The sequence below is a fragment of the Arvicola amphibius genome, chromosome 5 (assembly GCF_903992535.2).
Source record: "Arvicola amphibius chromosome 5, mArvAmp1.2, whole genome shotgun sequence".
Lineage (NCBI taxonomy): Eukaryota > Metazoa > Chordata > Mammalia > Rodentia > Cricetidae > Arvicola > Arvicola amphibius.
The window spans coordinates 4,522,902-4,541,116 of NC_052051.1; the positions used below are offsets into that span (position 1 = coordinate 4,522,902).

The 18,215-nt window shown below is 52.3% G+C and overlaps 2 protein-coding genes and 1 long non-coding RNA gene across 5 annotated transcripts in view; 1 reads left to right on the plus strand and 2 right to left on the minus strand.

Annotated features, from left to right (window-relative positions):
* Gnas (GNAS complex locus) overlaps window positions 1–2,715 on the minus strand; it is a 49,865-nt gene extending 47,150 nt beyond the window's left edge. For both annotated transcript variants that reach the window (XM_038329411.1, XM_038329410.1), the window contains exon 1: window positions 309–2,715. In XM_038329411.1, the coding sequence (XP_038185339.1) occupies window positions 309–2,715 (2,407 nt within the window). The remainder of the gene's footprint in view (window positions 1–308) is intronic.
* Window positions 2,716–5,142: 2,427 nt separating this feature from the next.
* On the plus strand, window positions 5,143–18,189 carry LOC119814945. The gene is made up of 5 exons (XR_005285480.1): window positions 5,143–5,448; window positions 6,949–7,111; window positions 13,194–13,259; window positions 15,032–15,237; window positions 16,273–18,189. It is a non-coding gene; the product is annotated as an uncharacterized LOC119814945 (long non-coding RNA).
* LOC119814944 (neuroendocrine secretory protein 55) lies at window positions 14,172–15,023 on the minus strand. Of its 2 annotated transcripts, none has more exons than XM_038331052.1 (2): window positions 14,691–15,023; window positions 14,172–14,600 (listed from the first exon to the last, which is right to left on the minus strand). In XM_038331052.1, exons 1-2 carry the CDS (start codon window positions 15,021–15,023, stop codon window positions 14,172–14,174), a joined length of 762 nt encoding a protein of 253 aa, XP_038186980.1. The 2 variants fall into 2 exon arrangements, with proteins under 2 accessions (XP_038186980.1, XP_038186981.1); XM_038331053.1 differs by having other exon boundaries at window positions 14,172–14,572; window positions 14,675–15,023.
* Window positions 18,190–18,215: the final 26 nt, after the last annotated feature.

The following is an 18,215-nucleotide window of genomic DNA, read 5'->3' on the forward strand; positions in this document are numbered from 1 at the left end:
CCTCACGCCCCCGCCTGTCCAGCCTAGGATCGCTGGCTCTGGCGCTGGCCTCCGGTCGGTAACGACCCTCAGTGTGGCTCGGCACCACTTTTCTCCCTAAAGGGCATATACTTCTGCCACCCGAACCTTCGCAAAATTCCCTCTCCCACCCCCAGGGCAGAGTTGGGGTCCCTCCCTGGAACTTCTAACAGGGTTTCCAGACCCCTCCTCCCTTGGTCAAGGACCAAGCCCCACCGGAAGGCCCTGCCACCCCCTCCCAGGGTGCCCGGGGCGGCCCTACAGCCCAGGGACAGGAGCTGCCGCATTACCTAGAAGCAGCAGGCGGTGCGTACACATGTAGTCCATCTTCTCCTCCTCCAGTTGCTTGTCGATGAGCTTGCTGCGTTTCTTATCTGCGCGCTTCTGCTCTCGCATCTCAATGGCTTCTTTGCGCATCTGTTTGCGCCTCTCCTCGAAAGGATCCTTGGCCTTCCTCGGGCTGAGGGAACGGGATCTCTCGGAGAGACCGAAGCAGCTTCCAAAGGTTCTGGCGAAGAAGTTGCGCACTGGGTTGTATCCGGCCGAGTGGCTCCGGGGCTGGCCGGGGCGGCGGTTTCGCCGCAGAAGCCTCTGGAAGCAGCCGTTGGCCCCTTCTTCCGACTCATCACTAGAGGAGTCGATCTCGCAGATGACGGACGACGCCTCCTCGTACCTGCAGCAGCTTCGGCCACGCTCGTACTTGTCTGGCCAGGCGGGCGGCCTCGGAGCAGGCCTCGGAGTAGGCGGATCAGCCACCTGGATCTCGGGGCTGGGGGGTCTAAGATGGGCCCTGCTTGGGGCGGCAGGGATTGTTCTGCCGATAGCAATTGCCCGGGCGGCAGAGATTGAGTGGCCGGCAGCGACTGCCCGGGCAGCAGAGGCTGCCCGGGCGGCGGCAGCTGCGCGGGCAGGAAGGCATGCCTGGGCGGCGGGAGTAGCAGAGAGTGACCTGGCTCCCCAGACCAGAGGACCTGCATAGGCTGCCCTAGCGGCAGTTGCCCTAGCGGAGGCTGACATTGCTGGGGCGCCGGGGACTGCCCCGGCAGCTGGATGGGCTTTGGCAGTGGGGATTGGCCGGGGAGCAGGCTCCGGAGGGGTGATAGGGGCTGCCCGGGCGGCAGGCTCCGCCAGGGTGGCAGAGACTGCCGCTGCTGCGGGCTCCACCTGGGCGGCAGGGGCTGCCCCAGAGGCAGACTCGGCCTTGGTGGCGGGGACTGCCTCGGAGGCTGGCTCCGCTGCTGGAACTCCGCCGGCTGCTGGAACTCCGCTGTCGTCTTCAGGCTCGGCAGGGGTGGCTGGGACGACCGGGGCTGCCCCTCCGTCAGGCTCAGCTCGGACAGGGACAGCAGGAGCTGCTCCGACTTCTTGTTCAGACTCGGTCTGGAGATCCGTGGGTGTTGCTGGGGCCGGAGGAGATCCGCTGGCGGCGGCGGCGGCGGCGGCGGCGGCGGCAGCGGCGGCGGAGGCGTCGTCGTCAGGTTCAGGTTCGGTAGCGACGGCTTGGGCAGCAGGGGCTGGCTTGGCATCCATGGCTTCTGGCTCGGCAAAGGATTCGTCTCTTCTCTCCGGAGAAGGGACTTTTCCTTCCTCCGCAGCTGCGGTAGCAGTGCTTCCTTCCATCTCGGCTGCTTCTCGCTCAACTGGGGGTCTCTCTGCGCACTCGCTCTTATCTGGGGCTCCGGAGACTTCGATGGGCGGGCCATCACTTGCGATTGGGGGGCCGTCCATATTGACAGTGGTGTCGTCGTCGACCCTAGCGGAGGCTCTGCCAATCTCAAGCAGGGGTCTGGAGATCTCCATTGGGGGGCTGTCGCATGCGAAGTTGGGAGGAGATCTGATAGCCTCGCTGAACGGTCTGTCAATGGCGCTGTGGACCCAGAGGGGAGGCGCGTTCTCGGCGGGAGCGAGGCTGAGCGCACTCGGGACCGCGGCTGCCGGGAACTCGCCGCTAATGCCGATTTGTGGGATGACTCGGGGGAGTCCTGGGGGTGGGCTATCGCCCCCAAATTCTTCTCCCTCAAGCCCAAATGGCACAGATTCTTCCGGTGGAGGACTGTAGTCGTCTCGGAAGCCAGCGTTTGCAAATCTGAGATTCCCGGGCTCCGCGGGAAGAGCTTTGACGACTCCTGCCTCCGGACCTCCTGGAGCAAGGTCTGGGACTTGGAAGCGCAACTGGCTACGGTCTTCCTGGGCAGGTTCGTTGAACTCAAATGGCATGGTTTCTTCTGGTGGGGGGCTGTAGGTTCCCAGGCCAGGGTTCTCACCACTGGGGGTCCTGGGCTCCAAAACCGCTGGATTAAAGGCTTTGATGCCTGCTTGGGTCCCAGATGTTCCAAGCTGCTCCAAGGTGGGCCAGAAATCTCCGAGGCTGGACTGTTTGGTCTCAAATGGCATGGCTTCCTCCGGAGGTGGGCTGTAGTCTCCACCCACTCGGACCTCCTCGATGCCCTGGTTGAGGTCCTGGAACTCAGATTTGGAGACTTCTGGGGTTCCAAGGACCTCAGTGTTAGTCTCGTCGGCGACGGGCTCATTGTCTGACGGTTCGGTTTCCATTTCTTCGGCTGGGCCAGGCCCAGCACCGGCGGCAGCTGCCCCTGCGGCCTCCAAAGGTTCTTGCTCGGGCTGCTCGCCGACTTCAGCGGGGATATTGTGTTGTCCTGGCATATTGTTGCCGTGGAGGCAGTTGCGCATGCCCATAACACTTTGGCGGTTTTTCAAATAAATTTGGGGCCCCGTAAGACGGAGCACCCAGCCAAACTAGGGTGAAAAAAAATTTTTTTAAAAAAAATTCAAGAATTGGCTGGAAAATTCTCCAGCCTCAGTTTCCAATTTTTGTAAAGACAGGTGCTCAGGGTCTAAAATCCAAAACCATGGCTGAAGTCACTTATTTCTTCCTGGGAGAGCCTGGAGACTTCCTAGTCAACTTTATCCCTCCAGATTGCGGTCCGCCAGCCTCGAGCAGGCTTTTTCTCTTCTTTCTTCTTACTTTGTTAACTTTAGCCCCGCCCTCTTGGCATGCCAGAGCGCGCCGATTCGTCTCGAAAATCGTTAGCAAAACTCTTTCTCTGCCGCCAGAGGACGCCGGTCTCAGTGTTGAGTCGGCTCCGGGAGGCTGGCTCCCAGTGCCAGCAGTTCCCGACTTTGGGTAAGGGGGCTGATGAACGGAGGCCTGACAGGGACGTTCGACTCCTTCCTCTTCTCTCCCGGACTGATTCTGAGGCTCTCTCGCTCGCTTTTCCTCTGGCCAGAGAGAGAGCACGCTCTCCTGCGTTGCTGGGACACGTGACGTAAGGCGTGGGCATTGGTCTGTCAGAGCACAGGCGCTGAATGCCTCCCTCCCCATCCGGTTCTTCTCGAGGGGAGGAGGGACTGCAAGAGGGCGTTATCACCCAAGAATTACCCCAGTATGCGGCAAATCCCTTATCCGGAGACCCCAGACTCAGGCAATTACGCATACTCAGCTCCCAGTCGGGAAAATGAGCCTTTAAGATAAATGTGAAGGGATAGAGGCATGCGCATAAAAAATGCGACAGGTGGGCGTGAGCCCACCGGAAGGGCAGAAAGGGACTGTCAAATGCGAACGCGCAATTTGTTTTTAAAAATACCCCGGAGTCGTTTTATTTTAATTCATTTTATTTTTTTATGTTTTTGTTTGCTGTTTGTGAAGGATAGCTCCGGTAAAACCCTTCAATATCCCACCGTTCCCGGTTGTACTTCGGGGGGGGGGGGGGCTTAGTAGTGGCCTAGCGTGATGTTTATGTGGATGGTGACGCAGTAGAAATAAGGATCTCGGCGGTGCACTGCTGAAAAATCAAGCGAAGACCCCTATGCAGTCCCCGTGGTTGCCCTGGCCGTTACCGTGAAGATAGGGGAGGGGGTACGGGGCTTACCGGAAGACCCCTATATAACGCAGGACTCCGACTTCTGCTTTCTGGGGAAGGGTTAAAGGCGATTTCGGATGTGGTTGATAGTAGATTTAGAGGGGTCTTAAAGACTAGACAAACCGATACGAACTAACCCATCGACCAACCGTGCCGCGGCACTAAGAGTGACTGAGACCCACAGCTTTCGGTCTCCAGGGCCTGCTGCCGATTCGGTATTCAGTTCATTTATCCCCTCTCCATCCCCTTGTCATCCTCCTGCCAGCCCCTCTCTTTCTGGTGTGAGCACCGTGGAGAGATGCTGTTCTTTGAACGGCAACAGTACACACAGGCTGCATTAAGCGCGGCCACAAAGTCCACGGCTGCACGCCCCTTACGGTGCCGCGGTGGGCTCAGAGCCGCGAGAAGTAAACAGCTGCATCGTCCAGTGGGCTCAGTAAATAAAACACAAAAAAGCCGTAGGGCTGGGGTCTACAGAGGAATTCAAAGCAGGGGCTAGTTTAAAAAAATTTTTTTTTTTTTTTTTTTTTTTTCCGCTCTCAGACCAGCGCCTATAACGCGGCACACGCACCAGTCGGTGATGGCGCGAGGCATTGTCTTTTCTGGCAGTGCAGCCAGGCAGTGGGTAGGTGGTTGTCTGACCTGTGGGACCCTGAAGTAGGAGAAAGACTGTGGAGTCATACACGGGTAGATTGCAGCAATTATGCACCATGTAGATGGCTGTACTGTAAGAAACGCGGGTGCACCGCGGCAAGCTCTAACTCTCCTAAGTCTAACGTGTCCCCTCTTCTCACTGCAGGCTCAAAACACTACTGTGCCCTACCTACAGCATCCACGTGGTCGCCCGAGTACAGAAAAGCAGACAAAGTGGACCCCTGGTGAATCCCTGGGACCTCCCGAAGGCGCGTGCCGTCAACTCTACGGATCGACACGGTTCGACACACTCCATGCCGAAGACTTAGAACTTTGGTCCAAAGTTTCGGTCAACTACTCCCACGCAAAATGGCGAAACAATTTGAACACACTCTGAATGGTCCAACTGGATCTCAACCACCAACCCACTCCCCTCCGACCCCAGCGTCAGGTCAGCTATTGGGCTGGGGTCACGCCAATCAAGGACGCCTGGCGAATGAGCGGGGGGCTTCAGACCGGAAACCGGATATGGGTGGGAGGTCCAATAGGGGGCGCCGCGTTGGAACGCCCAAAGAGGTTGTGCTTGCTGGGTTGGTTGCAAGCGGTTGGCGGGCGGGCGTATGGCGACCAGGCCTAGAAGGCCACGGGCGCCGTGGGTGCCTTAAGGGTCAATCTTTTTGATGCCCTTAATCGCCAAAGCCAAGTGGGAAGGTCGGGGTCTCCCATGATCCACCTCTTGGGGTTATAATGGCGGTTGGCTAACCCTCTTTACAGAGATGGCTACCGCTGAGGCACCGTGAAGAAGCATTTCCAGGCCTGGAGATGGTGATCCAGGCCCCTGGAGAGAGAAAGGCGAGCAGGACAGAATGGACAGAGGTCATTTTCCAGGGATGCTGAACCCTGCACAAGGTGGAAGGTCAGTACACGCTGAGGTTTGAGACCCAAGGAGACCGCCACGCGGCTTTCTTGGGCTCCCCAGGCCTCTCACACCCGCCCCTAAAGCACATTCATCAAAAAAAAAAAAAAAAAAAAAGATCCAGATTCTCTTTGTTCAGACATTCTCATGGTCTGTGGGAATCTTTTGTTCCACGCTTTTTCTTATATCGTGCTTTCGTGACTGGGAGAAAGATCCAGATCATGCCGATCTCCTTGCAAAGGAGCAAAACGGTATGAAAATGAAAAGAGAAGGGCCTCCAATCGGAGGGTTTGCAAAGACCGACCGGATGGAGAAAATGGCGCCTCGAATGGTTCTCCATAGAAAGATGTCTTGACTGTGAATAGAAGGGGCGGGGCAGGGTGGGCACACCTTCACCTATCTGGAACAAAGAATTCAACAAAAGGAAGTGTGGGGCCTTGTCGCGTAAACGATCGAACCCCTTTGCTCCTGTAAAAGCGGTGGGAAAGACGGGGTGGTTAAAAAAAAAAAAAAAAAACAACTGGATGGGCGTTCTGAGGCATCCATGGAGCATCCGGGCTATTTTGGCAGGAAGTGAAGGGGAGGAAATGAATTAGATGATAAAGGGTGTGTTTCTCCCCTTTGTGGATGAGGATTTGAGTCAGATTTTAGAAAAGGCAGAACCAACATGGAGGTCGGTTCGGATGAAGGGAACAAAGGAAAGGGGGTGTGTACCAGGAAGGCTGCAGCTGCGGAAGTCCTTTAAGGAGGGACCCAGCCACAGTGACAAAGGGAATCAAGAGGGTTTCCTGATGCCCCCTAAAAGCCCCTATGTTAGATGGGTCACAAAGGGCGGAAGAATCAAAGACTAGTCCCTGGTCGTGGATGCTGGGACTTGCAGAGGGAAGCCAGCGAGGGGCTGGTATAGAGGCAGGAAGGAGTCTTATTTGATTTCAGACATGGCAGTTGTGAAAGGAAGATGGACGCCTTGGGGCGGATCTTTACAACCTGTTTCTGGGAAGGAAAGGTCTGATGTTTAGGAAAAAGGTAGAAAGCATACATTCAAATTGGCAATCAACCTTACTAGGATTTGAGATCACTGAATCAGATAAAAATCCTTATAGTCAGAATAAAAGGGATATATTTGATTTGAGAGCAGGGAAGGCTCCAGAGGACAAAGTGGGGGCAGTTCCCTCTGCATCCTGGCTTCCCAACCTCTGCACTAGTGACTTAGTTTGGGGTTATTCTTTGCTATGGTGACTGTCTTGTGTGTGGCAGGATATTATATTGCTTCCTTAGTCTATGCCTCCTAGATGCCATTAGCATCTCCTTAGTAGCCATAGTCAAAATGTCCTCATATTTTGTCCAAACAGCTTTTGGGGTGCAAAATCACTCCTAGTTGAAAAAAACTGAAAGAATATTTTCACTTGACTAGAAACCATTTTAATTTAAAGGTAAATTCATACTAGGAAAAATAGAGCTCAGCACTTAATCCTGATCCCCCCTCTCATTTTCCTCTAGTTACTGAGCAAGTGAGTTGGATGAGTGGGGCTAAGTGCTGAGGCTGTTGTACGCCAGCAGCATGGCTCAAGAGGGCCCTGCAGATGAGCCAGGTGTTGGAGAAGCTGAGCAGCACAAAAGATAACTGGATGGCCTGGCCCAAGGACTTGGGAAACCCAGAATGGTAAGAGCTGGAGATGATTAGCATGCAGGTTGACTGGGGGTCACCTTGTTGGGTTGGGAAAAGTAGTGAGCCTGTGGAGGCTGGTGACTTTGCTGAGTTGATGGAGAAGTATATGTCTGACGTGTTGGGAGGAATCAATGTTGGAGGGAGGGGAGCACTTGAGCTGGGGCCTTACCCTACTAGGAATGAGGTTTTTAATGGTCTCCCCCATTATAACTATACACTAGCAAAGGATCTTTTTTCTCCTCATTTATTTGTGTGTTACACACTTGTGTGTATGTGTGTGTGCATGTCTTGGCATGCATGTGCCCATGTGGGGGTAGAGGATAACTTGCAGGACTGGTCCTTCCACACTGTGGGTGCCGTGAACCAAGCACCTTTGCTTACCCATCTCACCAGCTCCCTGACAAAGGATGTTAAATGTCTTCCCTATTGCAGTTGACTTTGTTATAGACAAGGGAGGAGGGGACTATTCAGAGGTGCGAGTGGGAACAAGGGAAGAGGAAGTCAAGACAGGCAAGTGCCCGAACAGGGCTGAATAGGTGTGAGGAACCAGAGCTTGAACCAAGCTTGCGTCTTGACCTCATCCACATGTGGAATATGCTAGAGTGGAAGGCTCTCGGGAGATGATGGTTTATCAGCTGGGGAACAGGATTTGCTGTATGAGAAAAGCATGAACGCATTACCCATGCTTCCATTAGACTCTGCTTTCTGAGGAAAGGCAACTTGCTCAGTGCAGCCAACCCAAATGCCCAAGTGAGAAATCAGATGTCCTTTTGAAAGTAAGGGCAACTGAAACTCTCCCTCAGCCTCATTAATCTGAAACCGTGTGGTCTCCCTTTCCTGTGATACCCCAGGCTTTCAAAACTTAGACTTGTGGTGTTTCTATTTACATTTTAGGGTTTTTTTTTTTTTTCATGCCTAAAGCCCAAGGCCCATTCAGATATCCTGACTCTGGATTCTTCCCTATAGCCAAATAGAGAAGGCCCTTGGGAGGCAGAGAGGTAGAGTGATCAAGAGGAAAGGGAGCAGCAGCCAGGAAAAGCAAGCCTATTGGCACTGAGGTTCCTTTTGGTTTGTGGCTTTGGGGAAGGGGCTGCCTTCTCTGCACAATAGCTCTTGCTTGTACCATTGGTTTTCAGGTAACTGACACAGGAAAAGAGAAAATTAAAAAAAATTGGGCAACCACTAAGTTTCTAATCTTCCCAGTGACAAAGGTTTTCTGAGTGCTTCCCTGAGTAGCAACAAGACTTTGAACCTGTTCAATTAATTACTGCTCAATTAAGACTGCTGCAGCCCCCTTTCCCTGCCAGAACCTCTCTGCCAGTGTTGGCCAGTGGAGGCAGCAGCAGTTTACTGCTCTCTGCAGAAGGGGCTGCAGAAGGGGCTGTGTGACTAGCATTTGAGACAAATGCTAATTAAAGGAAAGATACCTCTATCAGATAGGGCAAGATACTGGACTCAGGACTGATGTGGGGCGGGTTTTAGGGGGATGAGATGATGTTTATGAATCCAGCCCATCAGCTCTGGATGAAATAAAGCTCAAGCTCAGGCTTGTGAACAGGGGTTCAATTGCAGCAGCCTTCTTTGTAGCAGGGCCACCAAATTGTGCCACAGCCTGTAATGCTCCTGCCATTTGCAGCCACACAAGGCATCCACACGGTGCTATGGTTTCTTTGTGCAGAGCAGCTAAGGATGCCGCAGAGGCTACTGAGGGAGGGGTACCTATTCCAGATGAGAGGCAGCACCAGGGAAGGCTGCTAGCAGGGGTGGGGGTGGGGTGGGAGGTGGGTTTAGTGGAAAGGCTATTTAAGATTTCTGTAACTCCTGGTGGAAATTCCAGGCACCCGGAGGGCTTCTGGGGCCTGAATGCTATTTGAATTTAAGGGGAATGGTGTATTTCACCTTCTCACACAACCTCAATTACCCAAAGCAAATCTTCCTAACGAAGTCTAATTGGAGCAGCAACATAAGCCAGGACACCCAGACAGCTCTTGCCTTGGGGGACGGGGAAACCTGCCAGCTTCTGCTGCCCAGCAGTCTTTGGGTCTCAGTCACAAGTCTGAGAGTGAAAGCCTCAGAGGTGGTCCTTCCTAGAGTCAAAACCCAATGCTCAGGTTTTAAATTGTTAAATAAGATTACTGACTTTTAAGTCTTTTTGGTTGATGAATTTGAGATATTTGTTTGAAAACTCCGTTCTGTAGATGAATTAAGTTGAAATTCCTGTGCTAGTTGAAATTCTGCAGGACTGAGGGGACAGTGATTTCAGGGTGATTATCTGAAATCCTCTTTAGTGGCCATCTTTGGCTATTAGAGGTGACACCCGCTCCTTGTTGCACCTGGTTTTAACTCCTTCAGTTGCCAGAGACTTGCAGCCAGCCATTATCTGATTATATCTTTAGCCTTTTTCTTCCTAATCCCTTCAAAATACTTTTGCATAGTTATAAATTTATAAATTTATTGTCACCTCCCTCCTGGTCTGGAGCTCCTTCCTGCATGGGTGTACTTCTTTACTCCCTGTAATCTCACCACCTTTTTTTGTCTTTCTCAAATTTGCCCCAAATTTCTGCCTCCAGCCATCCCTTGTTCTTACAGCTTGAGTTAGCCCTGGAGCAGCCACATCTCCTTGCCAGTGTTTAATGTTCTTGCCCTAAAACAGGCCCGTAGTAAAAAACAGGTTCTGCCTACACTTGAAGCAGTATAGGCAGCTTCCCTGCTCCACAGTAGAGGTGTCAAGTCGCCATCCCCCTAGGGTGTCCTGCCTCTGCTGGCTGAGTACCATGTGGCTCTCTCTGCAAACCAGCCTCTTGAACTTAGAAATCCAAGGCTCTAGGTTGTCTGTCTACTCAGGCTCGCCAGCTATGTGAACTATCCTGGCTCCTGGTTGTGGTGGGGCCACCCTATCAAATTTGAGAAAAATACTAGTAAAATTTGACCCTTTTTTGTGTGTGTGGCTGAAAAGGAACTAAAACATAAAATAAATTGTAACAGTAAGCCAGTCACTTAATTTGTAGAAGCCATTTTGGGGGAGATGTGTTTGCTTTGTTTGCCCCAGGCAATAGAGCCAAATTTGGCATGTGTATGTGCATGCATGTTTATGTGTCTATTATTTTTTTGTATGCATTGTATGTGTGTGGGGTGTGTGTGTGTGTGTGAGTGAACTTAGCTATTACCAGATTTTGCAATAAAAGACGACATAGTACTAAAATTTTATGGTGAGAGGGACCACTAAAGAAAAGCCGGCGTGGGGGGGGGAGGTGAAAGGCATGCTCGCCCACCCCAGCTGGGCAGAGCCTCTAAGCTGTCCTCATGTAAAGTGCCCCTCAAGCTTCACAGCTAGCTGTCCCCTGCGGGAATGCAGCACCGGGCTCTGAAAGGTTCATTGTAAACACTAATCTCCCAGGGAGAATGCAGGGGTGGGCTCTCAAGAAGCCCCACACACACAGGGCACAGTGAACCCTGCATTCTCTCCCTGTCCTCTTAGTTCATTTTTGCCACGAGCTGAGAAACATGTTCGATAAAACTAATATTAGACCAGCACAAGACAGACTTCTTCACAGCTGGTGCTTTTTAGTTAACTAAATTTGGGAGGGGGCGGTGGGGATTTAGTGGGTGACTAAAGCCAGTAAATAGGGTGGGATAGAGGCAGCCTGGGCTATCCCAGTATCTTTTGCCTTTTGTCTGTGATTCTGCTGCCCTGCCTGGTTTTGGGATACATCCCTCGCTGTGGTGGGGTTAGAAGTGTAACTTGAGTACCCATCTTGTTTCTGGGCATTGTGATAGGTGACCACCCTGTATGCCCCGCATAGCGTGGTCACTGACAAGTGACCACAGGGAGAAATTAAATAAAATCCATACATTTTTTTAAAAGAAAAAAAAACTTTATTCTTACCAGTACTGCTGTTCAGATTTCCTGTTAACCGAACACGACTGCTACAATGAAGGCTAAAGGATCAAAGGTGGCGAACAGTTCCAGAATAGAAGAAGCGTTAGCTTCAGGTGCATGAAAGCAAAGCCAAACAAAAAACCTTCGAGCCTGTTCCAGAGTTCACATCCCCATCTCAGTTTCCAATGCTCATAAATACAACTCTAAGTCTTATTGTTAAACTAAAAAAAATACTTACACCTAGGTTTTGTCATCACACAGTGTTTGAGCTCTGCCACAGAAACGAAAGGCACTTAAATACAGTGATTAGAGCGTTCTTCCTCTATCGAAGTAAAGTTTTTCCACTAAGCAAACGATTAATGCAGTGAAGAACCATAAATATTATGGCACAGAATTTTAACTAGCTTGCTGCCACCCCCACCCCGCATGGCTGGTGTCTACAGGGTCTGGGTAGGGTTTTTCCAGGTTGAGTCTCCCTCAGCCACTCTACCTACTTTGAAGGAAAAGCCAGCCCATTCAAATGCTAACCCCGGCTTAACCGGGTAAGACAAAGGGCCAGTTAGGAAGCTAGGGAGCTGGGAATGTTTGAGAACCTGCTAGAAAAGCCCCTGGAAAAGGAAAGAAAGTAGCTGAACCCCACTGACTGGAATCTCTATTTCACAGAAAGTAGTCTTGAAATGTGTGTTAAGCAAAACCTTTCCTTGTGTGGGTGGTGGGTGGGTGCTTTCCCAAGTGTGCTATACTCCTGTATGCCCCCTGGGCTTTTTCTCATGAAGTCAGAGTAGGAAGGGGGAAGGGTTGTGCTGCTGGGTAGCCGACTGGGGTGCAAATGCAACTGCTCTGACAGGTAGAGCTTGGAGATTATTGAGAGACAGAAAAATGTGCCTTCCTGTTTGGGTGCCCCGTGTGTGAGCCTGGCATACTGCTAGGCTTCTTTGTTGCTGTTTTTTATTATTATTATTATTATTTTGTTTTGTTTTTGAGACAGGGTTTCTCTGTTTAACTGCCCTGGCTATCCTGGAACTGGAGACCAGGCTGGTCTTGAACCAGAGTTCCACTCGCCTCACACACCCCTCCCCCTCCTAGTGCTGGGATTAAAGGAATGCGCCACCAAACCTGACTCTGGGCTTCTTTTTAAAGGAGCAGCGTGGGTGAGGTGGGGGCTATAGGGACTGAAGACCCCTTAAAATTTTATTCATCCAGCAACAAGGCAGCATTCTAATTTAGCTAATAAAGAGCCAACTCTGACGGAAACACTTCTCCCCGTTGGAGAAGACACGCTGAAAAGCGTGGCATCTCCACCTGTTAACTAGAAACCTGTTGCTTGGTAAACTCGCGCTACCAATACATCCCCAGATAAAATGGCACCTAACGTCAAGAAAACGTCACGATCATCGTATTATCCTGTCGAGAATTTTAACTTCAGAAAGATGAATTTCACGCTTTCAACCCAAAAGACCCCACTTCCTTTTCGCAGGCTACCCGCATGTCCTTTACCCACTGCTAATAAACCGATTCCCTGTGTAGATCAAAGACGCAATTAGCCGCAGCGCGCACAGCCCACCCTCATTTAAGTTCTGGGGACTGCGACGCCATCCAAAGAAAAGAGGGTAGGTTCTGGAAGGAGACTACGTAATACATTCCTTCTCACACTGCTCTCTAAGGAGCGCAGGAGCCCAGCCGCCTTTGATTTCAAGCCTTAAAAAGCATTCCTTAACCAGATTTTCCAAATCATTCCATCAAAGTAACTCAAGCCGCCGCCGCATGACCAGACACTCGCACTTTGGGGGGGGGGGGGATATTTCCAAATGGGTGAAATTTAGTAAGTGCGTTTTACTTTTTATCAGCCTTTCCCGCGAAGGTTGGCGAGGAAACATTCCTACGTGTGTTACGTGCTTTCGGCAGTTTAGGGACTATCACTGACTATCACTGGCCATCTCCCCTCGGGTTACGGATTCCAAATACAGCTCCACCCGAGCTGAAGACGGCCGGTATTGCGTAGCACAGCATCCCTGTCCTCTCTTGGTTCTAAGCGCAGGATCCGACATCTTGGGAAGTGGCACGATCTTTGGGAACGCCTTGGAAGGTGTCCAAGTGCTATCCACCACCCCCTTACTCAGCCTATGCCTTGATCCTCTTTATCTTTCTGCCCAAGACCAGTTGATACCGCTCTCATTCCTTCTTCCCTGCCTCTAGGACCTAGGCGCACAGTGTTGGACCTCTCCAGACAAGTCTGATCCGCCAAACCGGCTGCGCCAAAAGGTTAGCTATACCCCGAAGTGATCCTGTCCGTGCTGCCAACGCGGCTCGCCCAAAAGGGCACCCCTAAAGGCCCTTGTACCTACACTGTGTACCTCCAAGCACCATTCACTAGTGAAAGATGCCTATCTGTACCGGAAGGTTGGCTCTGGGGCGCACAGGAGAGGTGCGCGCGCTCCTTTTCACGATCTCTGGGTCTCCACAAACCTCCAGAAGTGAGCGGTGTTGGCCAAGACTGCTTGCACGGCGTGAGAGGCACTGGCTCCAGGGTCCCGCAGCCACGAAATTGGCCATTCCGGGACCCGATTTCCAGGCCCCGCGCAGGCTGAGCGCACGTGCGACTTTGCTTTGGAGCCTGTAGGCTCCAGAGTTTAATCCAATTCCTGCGCAGTTACTTTCCGCGCATTGCAACAGTGTAGCTACGGCGCAGCAGCTCTCGGATCGCCCAAGTTGTCGCGCGCACCTCCGTAGATCCCAGTGGGCTCTAGCCCAAGCCAACTCCAGTGCTGCAGGCTAACCTTTCTAGGAGGGAGGAAAAAAAATCGTAGAAAACAAGTGACTTACCTTTGCTGTTTAGGTATGCGTTTCCAAACTTGGGGCGCTCTCAGAATTCAGTGTCGCACACCGGGTGCCAGCTCGGGGACCTCAGGTTGTCTCCAGCGAGGCATCAGGAAAACCTCGCCGTCCAACAAACCTTTGGCCTCCCAAGCGCCCCTGGGTGCCCTGGAAAAAATTGGGGATCCCTCTCTCCTTTCCCAGGGTGCGGTTTAGGCTGATTAGTGGACACCGCTCCCTTCCCACCTTGCTCCCCACCTGTCCCCTTCCTCCCCACCTAACTGTCTCAGGGTCCCCAGTTTGGTCAGGTCAACTAACCTTTATCCATGAAAACAAGGAGAATCTGGACGGAGTCACCCATTAGTGACGCCGGATGGGGATGGGCCCCTTTCTGCGAGGGGACTCCGGGGACTGGTCGCGGCGGCGGGCGGGCTTCCTGGTCTTGCAGCGGCGGGGCTGCCTGGCCTCCTCCTCCTTGCGTTCCTCTGACTCCTCGGGGTCCCGAGGATCCTCGTCTAAGGGCTCGCGCTGGGGCTCCTCCCCCTCGCTTGCGCTCTCGGGCTCCTGAGTGGTGGGCTGCGAACGACTCTGGGAGGCGTCGGCGCTCTGCAACTTCAGAGCCTGCAGACGCTGGGTGAGAGACTGGTTGAAGGTGGCACCCCGGGGGCCGCGTTCGTCCTCGGGCTCGGTCTCAGGCTCAGTTGTGGGGGCGGTATCAGATTCGCTCTCTAATTCGGACTCGGACTCGATATCAGACTCGGACTCGGTTTCCGACTCGGTCTCGGTCTCCGTCTCGGTCTCCGTCTCGGTCTCGGTCTCCGTCTCGGTCTCTGACTCGGACTCGGTCTCCGTCTCCGAATCGGTCTCCGAATCGGTCTCGTAGTCAGTGTCTGGGTACTCCAGGCACTCAGGGCGGGCTAGCGCAGGCGCTGGCTCCTCGTGCTCGTGGTCAGACTCGGATTCGGGGGACTCGGGGAGTACCTGCGCAGCAGCGGCGGCAGCGGCGGAGCGATGGTGGGCGTTAAGGAAGCTCCGACGCTGGGCAGCACGCTGCTGGGCACGGGCGTTGGAAGTGGCTAGGGCGCGGAGGAGAGCGATGGAGCAGGAGAGCCAGAGGAGCGCGGTGGCGGCCCGGCGGCCGATGGGCGGGCACAGGTCGTTGTAATTATGGCGAGCTCGGCGCCACTGCTGAGCCCGGGACCTGCGATCCATTCTCCTAGGTGCTCAGTGGGAAGCCGACTCACCCTCTGGCTCTGCAGAGAGTGGCCCCACTGCGCAAGAACAGCTGGAGCCGAAAAGGATGAACCTTATGAGGTGAGAAGCTGGGTCCGGAGACCCCAGTCTCACCTCGGGGAGAAAAGAAGAGATGCACCTACCTTCCCGATCACTACGAACTTTCAACAGCTCCGCGCCTCAGCTTGCGTCTGTAAGTAAAAGAAAGGGATAGGTAAAGGACAGAGAAGGGTTGTCTCCTCGGGCTCCTCTCGCTAAGTCTCAGACACTAAGTCTAAGACTCCGAGAGGTGCCTCCACCGGTCCTCTCATCTGGGAGAGGATAGAGGAGACTGAGGCGAGATGGGGCGGTGTGGCCCTATAAAGTTGCGCGGACTTCTGCCGGGCATGTGCAGTAGGGAGGTGGGGGTGCCTCCCCGCTAGATGCGCGGTGGCGTATAGCCTGTGGCGCAGACCCTAGTGGGCCGGCAGGTGGCAGGCGGGAACCTTGTTTGAGAGGATTTGGCCAAAGCATCGACGTTTGGGTGTGGGGGGGCGGATGCTAGCCAGTTCTAATGAGCGAAGCGAGCAAGATAGCTACAGGTTAACAATCTCGAAGCTGAGTGTAGATTTCTTGTGGAATTTATCCCACTCCTCAACTTCTCCTTGGACAACTGAAAACCAGAACGCAAAATTGCCTACATTCTCTAGAATGAGGGTTCGTACATGAGTTTTAATGACCCAACACCAGGTATTCTCCAAGGGCTTGATGGTTTGAGGGATCGGAACCTCAAGTAGCCGTTAATCACGACAAAGGTGGCTCATTTTGTCGGGGCTGTTACAATAACTGTAATTAGAACAGCTTCCTAAAAGTAGTCACCCCGTCGACAAACAAGCTGTCGCTCAAGAAAGACCCCCGCAGCTGTAGAGGTGGGAGTTTGCAGGGCGATGGCTAGCTGATGGTGAACTCTGCTTCACTGAGGTGTGCTGGAAGACCGTAGGAAGCCGACAGCGACCAGGAGAAGGCCCTACAGCCGTTACTCTTGGGCGGGTTTTTAGGGTAGTTACTGAGCGCAAACTGATAGATTTCAGCTGAGAGGGTTCAGCCACCGCCGCACTTGAGTTCCGGCACAGGCGGGGCTCTGTTCTAGGTGCTGAATACAGCGGCGAACCCCAGCGGGTCTTGGATTAGAGGAAGGGTGTTGAGGGGGTTAATGTACATTAACCAGAGCTTCAACTCATTCTTTCAGCATCGCACTTCATCCAACTCAGATCTTACATGGGAAAAGCAGGTGCATCAACCAGAACATCATGGCTAGGGGGCGGCCAGAGACCACTAGATCGTGGTATTGGACTCCACAGGCTAAGAAATTGGAGGTCCTCAGCCCGGGAAAACCTCATGAATTAGGTAAGTCCCGGAGGGGACGGATCTCAGATCCCTGTGGTGGGAAGTGGTAAGTTTTCAGGTTCCACCTGTGTGTGACCGCTGCAGCTGGGGTGGGGGTGGGGGGTTCGTTTATCTTGCCTTGCTGTTAGTTAAATATGGAGGGGTTTTTTTGTTTGGTTTTTGTTTTGTTTTGTTTTGTTTGGCCATAGAGACAAACAGAGCTGTGTTCCTGGAATGCATAAAGTCCCGGGAGGGTGGTTTTACATGGGACACATGTCACAGGTTGGGCTTTTGTTGTTGTTGTTGTTGTTGTTGTTTGTTTGTTTGTTTGTTTTTTAGTCCATGTGAAGAAATTCGAAGAAGAGGTTCTGCTGCCTCTCCAAACTCTGCTCCCCCAGGATTCCTTCCTGGAGGTGGAATTGTCAGTCATGTCCTAAGCCAGTGCTATCCATAGGTCACTAACCCTCACACCCTCAGCACCAGACTGCATTAAAGCTTCCAGATGCTCTAATTAAGGGCTGAGTAAGAGCTCAGCCACTGCTGGATGGGTTGAGGATTTTGTTTCTGTCCTTTGGCTGTGTCTGTACTGCATCTTGTGGTCCAGGAGTTGGTATGTTGTGAGCCCTGAAGTGCTAAATGCTCTGGTAGAGAGGGTGGTTTAGCAAAGCTTGGAAACAGCTCATGGCTGTTTCAGCTGTGCCTGCTGACTCTAGGGCACTGCCTGGGATACCCTGCTCGGGGCTGCTGAATTTTGAGACCTAAGATCCCCTTTCCTGCCTGGTGGGGGATGTCTGAGGGATCTGACCACTCTCACATGCCTACCCCAGTTTTTCAATTAGCACAGCTCTGCCAGCGAGCCTTTGGTGCACAGAGACATTGGTCAAGCTGATTTTAAGGCACATTGAGGGAGCGCTCCAGGCTGTGTGGGTGCTGGTAAATGCCCTTTTGATGGGAACTGATGGCAGCTGTCAGCAGTGAGGCGGGTTATATGGGTTATGGTTCTTTAACATATGGAGGGAAGTGCCTCATTTTTCAGATGGAGTGCTTTATGCCTGTAACAGAGATGGCAGCCCAAAGCCAATTCACTAATACCAATACACTGAGATTGCCTGCATTATTAAAAAATATGCATTACATAATACATATTTTTGGACTAGGATTCTGCATTAGCAATGCTCTTTCTTTGCAAAATGCATTTTAATCAGTCAATGGACATTTAACAAAACACTGCATTTTCAAGCCCTGGTTTTAGGTATAGTTACAAATTCATTTCAGCATGTGTTCAGCACCGATTCCAGGAGGAACAGGGGCTGCGCTGAAGACAGTTCCATCTTGCACTTAGTGCTGAGGTCGAGCAAATGGATCTGCACAGAAAATGCTCTTTAAAATGTATTATGTGTATGACTTTAAAAAGTGCTTGCTGCAGAGTGAATTTCAAAAGGGACCAAGTGGGTGATGAACGTCCTCGGTTGTTATCAGGCTAAGAACAAGGGCTTTGTCTGTGTCTGCTGGTAAATAAAGTGTGTTCATGTGTTAACCTGCATGCTCTGCCAGAGGCAGGCTCCTAAACCAGCTGTACAAGAAAGCAGTTTCCAGCTCATTAGAGTATCATACAGTGAGGTTTTATTTAGATGTGTGGTAAAGGGGATTGTCCTTTGGAAGAGGCTTTAGAGTCCCTTTCCATAGCTCCAGAGGGTGGTGTTTATAGAAGGCTGCAGCCCGAGGAGGAATATTCTAGCAATCAGGGCTCTGAAGTGGAATGCGCTCCACAAAGGACAGAGGACCACGTTTTGGAGATGTTTCCAT

What these genes read in the sequence shown, in the direction of transcription:
- LOC119814944 (XM_038331052.1), bottom strand. Translation starts at nt 15,023, where the DNA reads ATGGATCGCAGGTCCCGGGCTCAGCAGTGGCGCCGAGCTCGCCATAAT. An exon ending in AGTACCCAGACACTGACTAC is followed by an intron (nt 14,601 to 14,690) that starts GAGACCGATTCG and finishes GAGACCGAGACG; the next exon opens with GAGACCGAGACCGAGTCGGA.